At 32.0% G+C, this 17,031-nt stretch overlaps 2 protein-coding genes across 2 annotated transcripts; one reads left to right on the top strand and one right to left on the bottom strand.

The window, feature by feature from the left end:
- Positions 1-3,107: 3,107 nt before the first annotated feature.
- On the top strand, positions 3,108-4,436 carry LOC108551021 (DNA ligase 1). Its single transcript, XM_017905012.1, has 2 exons — positions 3,108-3,241; positions 3,304-4,436. The coding sequence occupies exons 1-2, from the start codon at positions 3,118-3,120 to the stop codon at positions 4,434-4,436; spliced, it is 1,257 nt and encodes a 418-aa protein (XP_017760501.1). The 5' UTR covers positions 3,108-3,117.
- A 1,048-nt stretch (positions 4,437-5,484) lies between these two features.
- On the bottom strand, positions 5,485-16,601 carry LOC108551026 (homeobox protein engrailed-2-B). The gene is made up of 4 exons (XM_017905018.1): positions 16,157-16,601; positions 14,356-14,514; positions 8,230-8,333; positions 5,485-5,790 (listed from the first exon to the last, which is right to left on the bottom strand). The coding sequence occupies exons 1-4, from the start codon at positions 16,599-16,601 to the stop codon at positions 5,485-5,487; spliced, it is 1,014 nt and encodes a 337-aa protein (XP_017760507.1).
- Positions 16,602-17,031: the final 430 nt, after the last annotated feature.

Consider the following 17,031-nt stretch of genomic DNA (forward strand, 5'->3'; position numbering starts at 1 on the left):
CGTAAATAATTAAATAAATAAATATGTTGTTTATACAACATGCGTTTACACGTAAACAACAGAATTCCCTATATTTCAGCAAAACTTTTGAACAAGTACTGGGAAAGCAAACATAATCATAAATAATAAAAACAACGCGATTTCCATTTGAAAAGATTTAAATGTCTCGCTGACAACCTTTGAAAACGAGAAAAAGTGCCATGCAAAAATTGAATCGCGTTAAAATGCAAAATTCTAAGAATAATTTCTAAGCGCTCCACGCTTTTTTCTCGGTCCCTTTTAGTTGCAGATAGATAACGTAGTGGGCGCACTCGCGAGCATGTAACTATCACCTACATCAGCTAGTGGTCCCTAATTGGGACTTCCGGCAGGGGTAATTTCACGATTTATACTCCGGAGAAGAGGATCTCTCTTACTTGATCATACACAGAAATTCTCCGTCGATCTGGGCCGAAGAACGCATGAATGAAAGTTCACGACGAATTAACAACCATAGAGTGTGCAAAAATTGAAGCGTGAACGGTGAAGGCGCGTCGGGCTACCGAGAAGTCGCACTATACTTGTCATAATCCGTAGTGTAACTTTTCGAAGAAACGTTATCTACCGTTCCGGCAAATACGTAAGTCAGGAAAATGACCGCTTACCGTGCCCTTTCATTCCGGCGAATGGCACGGAAATTCGCGATTTGGATGAGAAGTACGTCGTCGAAAATAAAAACGCGTAAAGAACTGGTGCCCCATTTTCAACTTTATCCAAATTCGCTCTGAATTTTAATTCGGAGCACGACTAAATTGAACGGCCGTAAACATCGAGTATAATTTTCATTTCTAAAACGACAGCGGTAAAATTGTATATTTGTATGAGAGTACGAAATAATACGGTTTCTCACGCTCAACAGTTTCATTCTAACGAAAAAAGAAAAATGGGGGAAAAAGGAGAAAGAAAGAGAGAAATGTCCCGAAAAAAAAACAGGCAGTGCACTTGCTTTTGGCTTTGAAAGAATCACAGAGAAATGTGCGAGACACGCTCTTCGTGAAAGGATGATTCATGAGACGGACGCACACGCACGTATGCGCGTCCACAGATAGTCGCGTATGCATATGACATCGAGCCAACAGCACATTTCACGGGCCAGACGTTAAGCAACATAGGGACGTGCATCTCGTATGAGACACTGATCTATCGACACGCCATTAATAATTTTCCGATAACGTTACGATGAAAATCGAATTTCACGGTTAAAAATACACCAGCGATAGGAAAAAGGAATAAAATTCATTTACGCTTACCGCTTTCGATGTAGGGAACCAGCAACAGCAACAGCAGAAAGAGAACATATCCGCACGTATCACTGATCATCGTAACCATATTCTCTCCCACAGCAAGAAGCCGCTAGCTAGATATTGGCACCACCTCGCGAATACGCGCAAACAACAATAAACAAAACAACAACGCGACGACGCGAGGAAGTAGCGGTTTGAAGTGGTAGTCACTAACAGTCGCAACGAGACACGGGAAACGCGATGGAGCGACGAGCAATAACGTTGGCGCGTACACTTCGGGGCTTCGTGATGCGCGGTGATCAAAGATGAACCAATATTTCGAGTATATTCACCACTCAGCCTGCGTAGCAACTAGAAGCACAGCACACATTCGATGGTGTTTTCACTGACGTTACGTTGTAAACGCGTTCCGTTGTTCGCGCGCGCGACTTTTCGGAGCAGCCGAGTCATACGCGTCGTACGGAAACCAGCAGAAAATGACGGACGGCCACGGCACAGGACACACGGCACATCTCGGCTCAGGGTTGACGAGCTTACGCCATCGTTTTCCACCGATATTATCACTTACACGCGGACGGTCCTTACCACCGACGATCCGCCCCTCGTAACCTTTTTCCGTTGCACGCTATTCGTCTCCCTCGTTCCTCGTATCTTCCTCCACTATTTACTTCTCTGCCGCTCGTTTGGCCGCGCTGTCTCGCAAGCGTCGCAACAGCTGACCGCTCTTTTTCTCACACTCTTTTACGAGACGACTCAAGATTTAGCAGACGCATCGCAGCAGCAACAAAACACACACACGACGTCGGCCAGTCGCCACCGTTGCCACTGACAGTCCTACCACCCATGGAAGTTTGACTTCCCTGCGATATTCAAGGTATGCTGTTCGTTCGACACGGTAACGCCAGAGGGCGATAGTTACCATCACGACGAAGCGATGCTATCCTACAATGTAAACGCGTGACGTCATCCAGTAGCGTATACGAGTTTAAGCGAAAATACGTTTGAAGATATAGTCTTTAAAATTTTATTAGACATAAACTTCGCATATATATTTCATACCACAGTAAATAGTAAAATTTATTCAAGAATGTTTTGTAAAATATATTTGTTATAATATTATATAATTATCTTTAAACATATAAAATGAGCAGGAAAAAAGTTACTATCGCAGTGTTATATTAATTTGTGCACAGACAATTTTACATTTTTATCTGCAATTTCAACATTTTTTAATTATGATTCGTCATTGTATATTTTTTACGATTATCAAATAATTTTTGTACCAGAAAATTAAATACAGAAAGAAGCAAATGGTAAATTGTTGAATTATTTTATTAACTAGCTAGTCTATAAAAGGAACGATTTAAAGTCTGAAATGAAAATATACGTAAAGTTTATATGGAAGCTGGAAATTTTACGTCTATGTGGTTGGCTGCAGTTCCAGTATCCTTATACCCGGGAGTTTTAAAACCCAAACATGGATAAAATTTTAATATCACCTACTACATTATGAAATCCACTGTTTATTTAAACAAGTTTCGTTAAATAACTCTTACCAATTATTATTTCCTCGCATGTTTACATATATAAATGTAATAATGCCAATTAAATTTAACCTTTCCTTGTCGATAAATAACATCCCAACCATAAAAGGTAAGAAACACGCTCATTCTTATATCAAAGGAAATTCATTCCTTCATTATCAACAGATGTTAATTGATATTAATGTAACTTAATCTCCGATCGATGATACAATTCTACGCGATGCAATGTAACCTAGCAAGATCAACAGCATACGTGAGCAAATAAATATTCCGTGCAATTCAACGGAAGCATGTCAGAGATTCAATTTGCAAGTATAAATCAATATCCCAAATACAATCAACAGTTGAAGGAAGGTAGAAATAATTCAAAACGTGCGCAAATACTCGCACGAAATTCGTCCCAGTTCAGTTCAAGTAAAGTTACTACATTAAACATAATTTTATTACTTTCAATCACTAACCTCATTCCGTAACAGCGCAGCCAACGCCGAAAAGAGACAGAAATACCAGGCAACGTCGTGGAAACGAGAAAAGGCGAATAAGAGAAAGACGTAAACCTGATACTGACTCTTCTCCGATTCCTACGACAGAACAAAGATCTGACAGTGTACCGAGGAAAATTTATCAATGGTGTTCACAATGTTTCGGGAAAAAGAAATCCAAGATATCCCAGGTTCGTAAATCTCAGTCCAATTTCTTTAAGCGTCTCAGAGAGAGATGCAAGAAGAAAAAGCAAAGGAAGAAAACCACTTTCAAGGAAAAGAATGGCGTTTCAAAGACACGACACGAAGATGAGGTTAAAGGAATGTCGAGAGAAGAGAGGGATCAAAAGATCGATGTGTCAGAAGATCCGTTGAGTAGGAAAAGGAGGGAGAGGGGGAAGAAAGATCGACACGTTGGTGAAGTTAAAGAATCGTTAAGACAAGTGAGAGATCAAAAGATCGATATGTTAGAAGATCCTTGGACTAGTGAAAGGAAGAGGAGGGTGAAAAGAGATCGACGCGAAGATGAAGTTAAAGAAACGTCAAGACAAGCCAGAGATCAAAAGATGGATGTGTTTGACGACTCCTGGAGTAGGGAGTGGAAGAAGAGGAGGCAAAGAGATGCGCTGGCTCCATCTGTGCATTCGTTGGAGAGATCGAAAGAAGAGGATCAAGAGGAAGAAACGATTGAAGGTATTATTCCCGACGTGGGAATAGATTTCACGAAAAGCTGTTGCTACCTGTGCGCTAAAAATACGATGGCAATCGCGGCAGCACTGTCTGGTAAGGCGGAGAAATTCCACATGTCTATACAAGCTTCCACTAAAGAGATATTGACCTCCGACAAGAGTGTGAGTCCGGCTACACAGGTTAGGACTGTACAATCATCCGTGAGAGTAAAAGTGCGTGACATGGGCACCCTGATCCCGGATAAAAAGAAGAACAAGAAAATGCGGCCAAAATTGAAGATCAAGAAACTTAATATTCTTCCAAAATTAAAATTTCCTCTGTATCCAAAAGTGCGAACTGTTGCTTGCGAGACGAATCAAACGACGAGATATAATAATATACCACAATGTAGGGCAAGGCGTGGGGGAAACTGTGTAACGGTAGCTAATGCAACATAAAATGATATAAAATTATTTTCTTAATTTAGTGGTAAACGAGATGAGAATTATTTTTGACGTGTCTTAGAATTCGAGAATTTATTTTCTTATTGAATTTAATGTTTAGATATACACTGGGTGATTAATTAAATTAATGTTACTCGTTGACGAAAATTCTTGCAAAGTGTTTTAACCTTGTCTCAGAAAGTCAATTGAAATAATGTTCGAAGAAGCCCTGTCTCCGCTTGATTTAACGAAGACCTGCGTGCGTAGGATAATACTGTTTACAACTTTAATACACTAGGGCATTATGCGACGATCACTTTGACTTGGGAACGCTCTTGACACTTGAATAATAATTAAAGCAGTACAAATAGCATTTTGTATAAATTATTTATTATCGCCAAAGCACTTTTTACTTGCTTTCGATAATCAGTTCTGCTTTAACTGAATTTCAATTATTGGAATAATTTACGTGCTTTTATATAACGTAATAGCATTTAAAATTATTTAATTCAAATTTATCCACAGGAACAGATTTCCTTTTAAATGAAGGTTCTTTTCTTTATTTTTTTTTCTGTACAATTTTTTTTTATAATGATTTTTACAATATATTCAAAAAATTAATTGCACATACACGAATTTAATATATTCAAATCACATACATGGTGTTCTATCATTATTATCATCAATTAAATCTTTGCTTATTTTTATCGTACAAATAAATAACTTTTATTTTCTTGAGATTAATTCCTTTGTCTCTTTTCCTTACATCCATTGAACGTTCAATGGATACACGATATTCGGAGGAAAGCAAAGATTTTATTTTAATAGCTATTTATTATAATCGTAATTTATGTACATAAAATTGTTATCTCATGCATTTTTGGTAACATAAATTTATATTTTACAGTTGCCTAGCTAGCTAGAATTATTGTAAAGTAAGTGTATATATACGTTGTGAATGTCTCTCGTATGAAATCAGCGTACACTGAACTGAAAAACAGTCTTCATTGCACTTCGTTCTCTCGCGACTCTTGTCCGCTAAACAATTCGAATTCGTAGACGTTCAAACAGTATCTGGTGATGATACCACAGGTCGCGATGGTATCGCCATCGGGTTAATGTTGGCGTCATCTGACGTCGGAGTTCCAAACACAAGGGGTGTGCTATAGTACGGTAAGAGAGGGTACTGTGCTGGCGGGAAATACGCAGGCGGGAAGAGTCCCTGCCTTTGGGCAATTTTCAACCTGGAGGTAAGTTGTTTCTTCCATTTGGTACGGCGATTTTGAAACCATGTTTTTATCTGTACTTCTGTCAAATTTAGCGATTTCGACAGTTCCATCCGTTTGCTCACGCTTAAATATTTGTCAATCTACAAAAGAAATATAGTTATTAGCTTTACTCATATGTATATAAAATAGTATTGTTTCATAGTACTAATTTACTGTTAAATAATAATGTTAAAATATAATACTGAACAATATATATAAAAAGGATTATGAAATATAATTTCAATTTTTATTCAATAGCATATGATAAATAATTTTATTTTGTAGAGATGAAAAATATTATTTTTATATAACTTAATTTTTAACAAAATAATAGTATTAATAGGAATAGGAATTTTGTCCTGCCATGTTATTTTATAATGTTCAAACAATAGCTCTATTCCTATGGAAAATTTTAGCGTATCTAGTAGATCCTCAGGATAGCATGCCTTTCAATTATCACTTATTTAGGGAGCTATTTTTATACGAATGATTTTATCGTAGATTTTTAGATAAAGTTATTAATACAAAGAAGTTGAAAAATTATTGATTAAGAAAGATTTATAATATTAATATTTTATACATATTTTTATTGATATTTTCGATTAACTTATTACAGAATTTATAAAAAAAGATATATAACATTTATTTTATTGTTTTATACGTATTAATACAAAGTTATTAATACACAGAAGTTGAAAAATTATTGATGAAGAGAGATTTGTGATATTAATATTTTACACATATTTTTATTGATATTTTAATTAATTTATTATAGAATTTATAAAAAAAATATGTATCATTTATTTTATTATTTTATACGTATTTCTCTTGTTAGTTTTGATATTAATATTTTTAGTCGTAATTAATTAACAATCAGTTTGTGAATAATAAGAGCTGAAAGTGTTAGTATTTTGTATATATTTTTGTTGATATTTCAAATAACTAAAAAATGAAATTATATAACCTGGTACGAATGATATAATTATTGTAAATTGTTATATTTCGTTTTTTGAGATTTTTTATCACTGTTTAATGTTCGTGTCTGGAACTTTATTTTAATACTCGGGAATTTAATTATGGTTCGCGACAAAATAAACAAGGTAACGAAATATTTGCCAAAACGACGGTCGTTAAAGAAGTGACATTCGTGGCTTACATGAATTTTTTAACTTTCGTAAACAGTAAAGCAGAAAACATTTAGTACATATATTCTTAGCATATATGGGTATCTATAAGTCAATTTGTTTAATATTTTACGCGATGGATACTGTTCTGCACAGCTGTAGACATTCTTCCAAGTTTGCTAATAATTGTTTTTGTAAAACCAATTGTAGATATTTCAAGCCAATTAGAAAAGGAATTCGTGGTCTTGTGTCTACTGATGCTCTTAATTATTCACTATGCTTGTTTAAAATAATTGATGTACTGTATATTTTACTAATTTAAATTTTAATAACATTGACTAGTTAGCATAGGGTAATGAAAAATTTTTGCAAATAATTATTCTAATATACATCATCTGGTATTTTTCATTGTGTATGTATATGTGTATGTGTATGTGTGTGTTTTTAATTATTCTATTTCATAAACAGAAAAATTGTTTTATAGAAATTCTTTGATTTTTATAGAAAAGAATCTTTGAATTACTCTTTTAGCAACTTTTTTCAGTTTATCGCATTTATATTCGGATAATTTTGTAAGTTAAGAAATTAATACATTAAGAAATGGGTTTTTTGAAGTAACGAAACATTGGAACTCTTCGAAATTTAAGAAACTTATAAATTTTCAAAATTCGAAACTTTGTACTGTTTTCGTCTTCCGAAATTCTCGAAATCCATGTAAGAAGAAGATATGAAATAAATGAATAAAGAAAACAATATCCCACCATGTCATCATTTATTTTTCAGTATGTTCGACACTATACTTAATAAAAGGAGAAGTAAATTCGACTCAGAAAGTTTTTATTTGTGCTCAGTCTAATTTTGATCAATAAAGGAATTCAGAAAACTTAATGATTCCTGATTTTCCAAACAAAGTATTTCTTTTCCAAGGAAAAGTAAAATTGATACTTCGTATTTTAATAACTGTAAGTTCAAAAATTTGCAAGACTCACGAACTTTCGTAGAATTACAAATGCATGTTTTAAGAATTTCACAATTGTTTCACAGTTTTTAAATCATTTCAAAATTATTCCAAGATTTTTTAATTATTTCAAAATTACTCCAAAATTGTCAAATTACTACGAAATTGTTCCGAGACTTTTAAATTATTTCAAAATTGTTCCAAGATATTTAAATTACTTCGAAATTGTTCCAAAATTGTTCCAAGATTCTTTAATTATTCAGAAATTATTCGAAGATTTTTAAATTATTTCAAAATTATTCCAAGATTGTTAAATTACTTTAAAATTGTTTCAAGATTTATAAATTATTTCAAAATTATTTCCAAACTTCTAAACTACTCCAAAATTGTTTCATAGCCCCCATATTATTCCACAATTTCAGAATAATTTCCTCCAATCGAAATCACTCTTGTCATACCTTAAACTCCGCTTCGAGTCTTTCCAACTGTTTCGCGCTGTACGCCTGTCGCGGCTTCCTGTCGATACCCGGCTTCCTGGACCTTCTTCCACTCGGTTTAGGCGCTGCTTAAACAATCGATATTTCACGGAATTGAAGAAACCTTCTCCACCCTTTATCCCCGGAAAACTCGAGAATTTCAACGAAACGAAATATTAATTGCCCGGTGACTTCGAAACGATGACAGTCGATCGGGACGAAACCTTCCCGAAGATTTACAGCCGTGATAATAAAAATTTAACATTATAATCATGCCTCTTAATCGTTCCACTAACTTCGTCAGCTTGTACTCAATTACCACTTTCTTCGGTTCGGCCCGCTCATTGGACCGCGACTAGAGTTACCGAGCGTGTCTAAAACATGTGGGATTGTTTGAGGAACGTGTGACATCTTACTGTCAATACGAGCCAGAATGTGGCAAAGAGCTGAGCAAACAGTTTATACCGAGGAACGTTTGGATGCGATTATCATTATGGTGCAAAGAAGTTCCACACATTTCCGTTCAAGGGGTTATATGAGGTATTATACCGTTGTTAGTCGCATTTAGATAACATGACACTGCGGTGTATCTGAGATAAAAAAGAAAAAACATGTGTATAAAGAGGACGCATTAATTCCATCATTTTCACACTTACGATTTCATTGTTGGGTGAAATGGTATTAATAGAAATAATCGTGATTAAACTTTTGGAAAAAAATTTTCTATATATAGATTTTTGCGAATAATCGTGTTACAGATGATGTTTAAAAAGATGGTATTTGATTTTCGTTAATTTCTATTTTGTTTTTGTCAATTTTGCGATTTTGACACACGTGATTGCATTATTGTGTGAAATAATTCAAATTGAATTTTGATTAAATGGAATACAAATATAAATGGAATTGATTAAATTTTTGTACTTTGGAATTAGGACTACTCTGTTGCAGTAATAAATAATTATGTTATATGGTTTAAAAATCGAGATTTGTGTGTTACTATTTCCTATAAACATTATAATTTAATAGTAGTTAATCAAATTTCTATTCAATTTCTGAAGAAATTTTCTACTAAATTTTAAAATTTGGAAAAAGTGAGAGAATATTTATTTGATATTTTTCAAAAATTATTTTGACAATAACGAGTTGACATGACGCTCGAATGATGCACCTTTAATTTTAGATTTCATTGATTCTATTATTTTCACACTTACGATTTTATTTTAGTATGAAATAACACAAATACCATGAACTGTATATTAAATTTTAGTAACTAAATTTTCACTGTAAATTTTTGTCCTTCAAAATTACACAAAGTTAACTGAATAATAAAAATTCTATAATTTTTATTGCTATGTAAAATGCAATAGATAAAATTAATAATTATTAAATTTTCTAAGCAGATTTTCACTCTTTTTAAAATTATAAAATATTAATATAATTTTATTTCCATTCTAGAATAATAAAAATTCTATAATTTTTATTGCAATGTAAAATGCTATAAATAAAATTGATAATTGTTAAATTTTCTGAGCAGATTTTCACTCTTTTCAAAATTATAAAATATTGATATATTTAAATAATGTTATTCAAAAGTTAATATTCTATTAAATATGAATTGATTTGATGTTTAATTGATGCATCGATCATTTTAGTTTTTTAACACAATTTTGGCAGGTAATGAATAGAATTATTTATTATTCGTAGAAATTGGGTATGAAAATATAATTGGGAGTTCGTTGAGCTTATCATAAGCATTTTGAAACTCAGTGCCATAGTTTTCAACATTTACCGGAGTCGTGGAACGGTCATCTTTTCTCGTAAAATAGTTATCCTCGAATTCTGAAAATCGCGATGACTACGCGTAGGAATAGACATTTTTCTTTTCCTTTTTTCCCTTGTTTAACGTTCAGTTAGCTACCCGGCCCTTACACTCTAAACCAACAAATAGATGTCGCATGTTTGCACAAGACCTTTTGTATTCTCTTGTAAACCTTTCGAGTATAACCGAGACTGCTACAAATGAGAATACTTTGCTTCTTCACCATTTTCTCTATACAACTTTCTTCGTTACAACCTCGTTACATACATCTCCAATACAAAACAACCTGGTTCCAATATTTTATTTCTATTTTTCAAACGTGTGGAAATATTCTTTTTGATCGAACAGGATAAAAATTCAAAATAAATTAATTTCCTCCCAAAGAAGTTGCACAAAAATTTACAAAATGTTAAAATACTCGAATAAAAATATATTATATGATCTATATAAATATAGAGCGATCTCTCGAACTGGAAAATAATAAAATATCTCAAGATTTTACGAAATTAAAATTGTCAAAAATATAAGAATTTTATAAAGATTGTATTTCATGAAGATATATATTACGTGTACCTATAAATATCATTTCTGTACCTCAAACAGAGATTGTAAAATCGAATTAATATTCTCAAATAGGATTTTATAGTTGCTCTAATACAAAACAACCTGGTTCCAATATTTTATTTTTATTTTTTAAACGTGTGAAAATATTCTTTTCAAGCGAATAAAATAAAAATTCAAAATAAATTAATTTCCTTCCAAAGAAGTCGCAAAAAAATTCACAATATATTATAATACTCAAATGAAGATATGTTACTTAACCTATATAGATATAGAGTGCTCTCTCGAACTGGAACATAATAAAATATCTCAAGATTTTACGAAATTAAAATTGTCAAAAATATAAGAATTTTATAAAGATTGTATTTCATGAAGATATATATTACGTGGTACCTATAAATATCATTTCTGTACCTCAAACAGAGATTATAAAATGGAATTAATATTCTCAAACAGGATTTCATAGTTGCTCAATTTTTTCCAATAATTCAATTACAAATAGAGTAGGGGAAAATAAAACAGTGATAAGATCTACGTCAGAGGAAATCTATAAAAAGGCAACAAACATTCAAGTTCCTGCATAATTATCACAGTGCATATACTGTATGTATAGCACAGCTACATTTTTGCAAATAAAATTGTGTTTCATCTTATTTTCATTTTCCTCATGTGTGTACAAATTAATCGGTTTCCTTTTCTGTTTGTTTCAATTAATCGAGAAGGATTCGTCGTGCAAATTGAGCATATTTCCTAGAAGTCCGGCAGACTATTGGCCAAAAAAGGGAACGCAGTGACGAAGAAAGAAAACTGACGGAATAAAGATTTACGAGTGTACGGAGACATTTAGCACCTCTCCGGAAGGTGGTTAGAGTAACGTCGCTGATAAATGGGCTTCTAACAGCATGGCGGATAGTAGCGAAAGAAGAGAAACAACGATGGCGGATCGAAGCCTCTGAAGAATATTATTCACGTTTTAGGATACTCGATCGCAGTCGTATCGAAGCAAACTTTACCACAAAATGGAGTATACACTCTACGTGATGAACCGATTTGATCAAGATAGGGTAAATATTATGGCGAGGACTGGGAAAAAGAATTGGTAAACTTGGGAACGTAAGATGAATGTGTAAAAGAAGTTACAAGGGAAGAATGAAGAATAATGTATGAATAGATTTTTTAAAAATTTGGAGTCGTTTATGTAAAGAATGAAGCATTGAATATAAGGATATAGTAAATGGTTTGGTAGGTAATGTACAAACGTTAAAAATTTGATATTACTTATGCTGGTAGTATTTAAAAAAGGATAGTGGATACAGATTTTGGTGCAAGGGTTGTATTATTTATATCACAGGACAAATATTCATTATAAAAAGAGAAAAATATAAATAATATAGAGATTTCAATGGTAAGTTAGTATTATATAGCTCACGAGGTAATACTAATTATAAAAAGAGAAAGACGTAAATAATATAGAGATTTCAATGGTTAGTTAGTATTATTTAAATCACGAGTTAAATATTAATTATAAAAAGAAGAAAAAAGTAAATAATATACAGACTTCGGTAGGAAGTTAGTATTATTTATATCACAAGACTGATATTTTATAAAAAATACATTATAAAAAGAGAAAAGAGTGAATAATGTAGAGATTTCAATGGAAGGTTTGTATTATTTATATTACAAGACAAATATTAATTGTAAAAAGAGAAAAGAGTGAATAATATACAGATTTCGATGGAAAATTAGTATTGTTCATATCATGAGTCAAATATTAACTATAGAAAGGAAAAAAGAGAATAATATACAAATTTTAATGGAAGGTTAGTATTGTTTATATCATGAGTCAAATATCAACTATAAAAAGAGGAAAAGATGAATAATATACAGATTTTAATGGAAAGTTTGTATTCTTTATGTCATGAGTCAAATATTAAATATAGAAAGGAAAAAAAAGGGAATAATATACAGATTCCAGCAGAAGGTTAGTATTATTTATATTATTAATCGAGTATCAATTATAAAAAGAGAAAAAAGTGAATAATATACAGATTTCGATGGAAGCGTGGTATTATTTCTGTAAATTACAAATCGAATATTAAAAATAAAAGCGAACCGTGAATAATATGAAATCAGGTTTCATTAGAATCTCTCTATTATCGATATCATGTATTACCTATAAGGGAAAAGAAATGGTGAATAATATACAGGTTTCGCTGTTAAGTTTTATGTTATCTGCTTCAGGAATTGGGTATTAATTAGAACAAGAATATTGATTGATTTTTGATACAAATAGTTAACCAACAAAGCGTTACTATTATAAAAATTACACTTCATTTTGTTACTACATAATTTAATCAACCTTTATTCGCGTACATTTAGTAGTATAATTGTCTCTAGATTGTACATATTCCACCACGCAAAAGTACCTGAACACCTATTTAGATTCAGTAAGGTACTATTTAGTTATAAATTTGATTTTAATTTGAAAAATTAATATATGTAATGCAATAATAAAATTGATGTCCATAAATGCTATATTTCATAATAATAAAATGACCTACCAAATTTCTCAGCTTTAATTTTAAAAAACCTTTGAATATTATTACACTATTACATACACGTCCTTCAGTAAACCAAACAAATTTACTACTTATTACAAATAATATTAATATTAACTTTTAATCCACTGACTCCATGAAAAAATAAGAAGCGACATTTTCGTTCAATAAATTGTCGTCTATTAATTTTCCCATTCTAAGAACATTTTTAATTAAAAGTATTTTTGTGATACCTATGAAAAATACACTGTAATTCAATATATTTAGTAGTATAATAATAATACTAGTATAATAAATACTTTTATTCGTTAAATTGTCGTCTATTAATTTTCCCATTGTAATAACATTCCTAATTAAAATTATTTTTGTAATACCTATGAAAAACACTATGTATTTCAATATGTTTAGTAGTATAATAATAATACTATTATAATAAATGCTTTCGTTCATAAATTGTCCTCTATTAATTTTCCCATTGTAATAACATTTCTAATTAAAATTATTTTTATAATACCTATGAAAAACACTATGTAATTCAATATATTTAGTAGTATAATAAATATTGCTCCTTTTATATCTACATTCCAATCATATAAATACCCTGTCTGTCATTACTAAATTAATAATACATGACGTAAAAGTACATACTTACACGTCACATTAAAAACATGATTGAATATTTTATAATCGGACATGTACAATTATACAACAATATTACCGTATATTGCGAAATTTCCAAAAACTTTGACACTGGATCAACGAAATATTTTACACCTGACAGGTAACACACCGAAATTAAGGGGATACAACACCCTAGCTGTTAATGTAACGATCGCGTGTCGAATGGCTGTTACCATAGACGCCTCGAGTAATCTCCAATATTCCCTTGGAGCCGAAAAAGAACCCGCCGATTTCGCTCTTCCCGGCATTGTTCGCGAAAATGGAATTACGCCGATAAGTTATTACGAACAGGTAATTAGAGTCTTTTGTCGTAGCAAAACGGAACAACCCCGGCGCTTTGGTATTTCAAAAGAAAATGTGGTAAGTTCCGATTTTCATTGAAGAACGTGGCGAGAGAAACTTCCATTTGCAGTTTAGGTTTTGATGTATACCGCAGTTTATATTGTATTACGATGATACATGTGACACGTGATGAACAGATAAACTCACCTTGCAAACCGAACAGTTGACCGGGTTTCGATTGGGCGAACCAACTGTTGTATAAAATCGACGCAGAAGCTAGAGACGTTGCAGAATATGCAGAAGGATCGGCCAGTGTGACTTCCGAGTACGATAGTCCTGTTGATGCGTACAATCCTGTGCTCATGTCTACAAAACAACGAGTCAAATAATTTTTCACGCAAGATATAATTAATTGGGAAAAATATTAAATGAGAAAAATAAATATTCGAAATTGAGAAATTCTTTGGAAGAAGGATCTATTTGACAAAATTGTGGTTCCAAATATTCAAAGTTGGAAGCATCTTTTTCTCTATAAAACTGCAATATTGATAGAAATATTAAATAATAAATAAAAATAATAACTAATAAAATATGTAAAATGAAATAAAATAATAATATAGGAAAGCAAAAATAAATAATAATAGAACATATATGTATATATTCGATATTGCTTCCATTTTATCTTCAATATATGAAGAATAAGATTATAATAAAGAATAAATTATAGAAATGTGATAATTAAGAACAAAGACTACTTCGAAAAATTACAATCTTCCAAAAAGCTTCTTATTTGCAATTTGTGAGTTCAAAAATTAATTGATTTTTTTATTAACAGTATATTTATTGTAATTCATATATATGTGGATTAAAAAAGGTGGTTCTATTAAAATAGACGTCTACAATGAAGAAGAGTGTATTTTTAATGATAGGGTAATGACAATTAATTTTTATAATTAATGTATTATATTATTTAGTATTAGCTTATTAAATGGTAAGTGAGCAGTCTTAAACATTAGATAAAATGTTGAAAATGTTAATAAACATTTAGTAGATTGAAAATATTATAGAAATTGCAATATTGTTATTGTAACTGAAATATATATACTATTTGGATCCTGTTCTTCATTAACTATATAATATTATATTATAATGAATGGTAATTAATTATTAAACTCACAAATCAAAAGTATATTTCTGTCCTAATAATCCAAAACAATCATCATTATATGTATATTTCATTGTTATTAATATGCTCTTCATTGTAAATAAATATTATGTTACTTTGTAATGAATGAGATATTACCAAGTGGATCAATTAATTTAAAAAATCACAAAATAAAATAAAAATTATGTTCACTAGATTATACTTCTGTTTTAAACGATTCAAAGCAATTAACTTTCTTGATAACAGTTTTAATTTGTTATAAAACATATGAACAGATGATTTCATTAAAATAGAGGTTTATTATTAAAGAAAGTGTTACAATAAGACAAATAAAATGTTACCATTCGATGAAAATAATTTTTACTGTACTTTATGAATTTAAAAATTGATTGATTCCTTTGGCAATATCATATTTATTACAAAATACGAGAAAAAGTTTTGTCGAAATAAAAATCCACAATCAAAAATAGTGCATTAGCAACAATATAGTAAACAAAATGACAATTTTCAAACCGCTCAAAAACAGAAGTATTAACTGTCAAGCATAATTCTTATTTTAATCTATAACTTCAAAAATTAATCGATTCTCTCTATTATGTAAATAAATAAATTAATTATATTAAAACGAAGTTCCATAATTAATAAAAGTGTGATAATTACAACAATGTTAATCAAACATGACAGTCGTTTTGGATCATTTAAAATGCAAATTGGACCTATCTATCCCCAAACAAACCTAACACATACACATATGTAACCCATTTTCCAAAACCCAGTTGAATAATCGAAAATCGATGATCAATGAACCAAAAGAACGAATACTTCTTTATCTTGAAATTTTACCAGAATGAGCAGCAGATATGGCAGTTGGTCTGATAAACTGACTATCGTCCATTTTCTCGTCCCTCTCTTCCTGCTCTTCCTCTCTGTCCTCGGCACCGTTTAATCCAGCAGACACATCGATGTCCTTCTTCTCGTGTCTTCCAAGAATATTATCAATCGTGAAAGCACTAGACGCGGCGACTGGCGAACAATTCTTTCTCTCTATTTGCTTCCTATGAATCTCTCTGTAACTTTCACTGCTCGAATCGGATGCATACTCCACCGTGTCTTGATGGCTACCAGGCGACTTCACGAATCGTTCACGATCTTCCCTCGTTCTTTCGTACACGTCGTCCACGATTCTGGTCTTCGTCACTTCCTGCTGCATGGAGGCCCTTCGAAGATCATACACTTCGTTGTTCACCTTACCGTGATGCTGATAAAGCTCCATCGTCGGCAATGTCATCGGACTTCGTTGTCAAACTCCTCGCACTTGGATCTTCGTTGTCAACTTCTCGCACACTTGGATTCCACCAATTGGATTTACCAACTCGTTTCGAGCATTCGATCTACCAACAGCTATTCGCGTTCATACTCTAGAGCCACCTCAGATCACACTTATCCTGTCCCCGCGAGATGTCTTGGTCAAACTAGCAATTGGATTCTTGCTCAAAACAGCGTCCGGATTCTTGCACACCAGTCCATCCTTCATCTTTCAGCCACGACTGACGTAAACAGGATTCGATTATGTTCGGGACGTTGATTCGATGTTTAACTATCCGTGTTACCACGAGGGATTCGTCAGGCTTGTCAATCTTTGCTCCGCATTTAAGATCTAATCTACGACTAATCTCCCTCTCAGCCTTCCGAAAGCTAGCACCTCGAAATGTATGACA

Source organism: Eufriesea mexicana, unplaced genomic scaffold (genome assembly GCF_001483705.2).
Source record: "Eufriesea mexicana isolate 0111107269 unplaced genomic scaffold, ASM148370v2 scaffold3617, whole genome shotgun sequence".
In the NCBI taxonomy this organism is placed as follows: domain Eukaryota; kingdom Metazoa; phylum Arthropoda; class Insecta; order Hymenoptera; family Apidae; genus Eufriesea; species Eufriesea mexicana.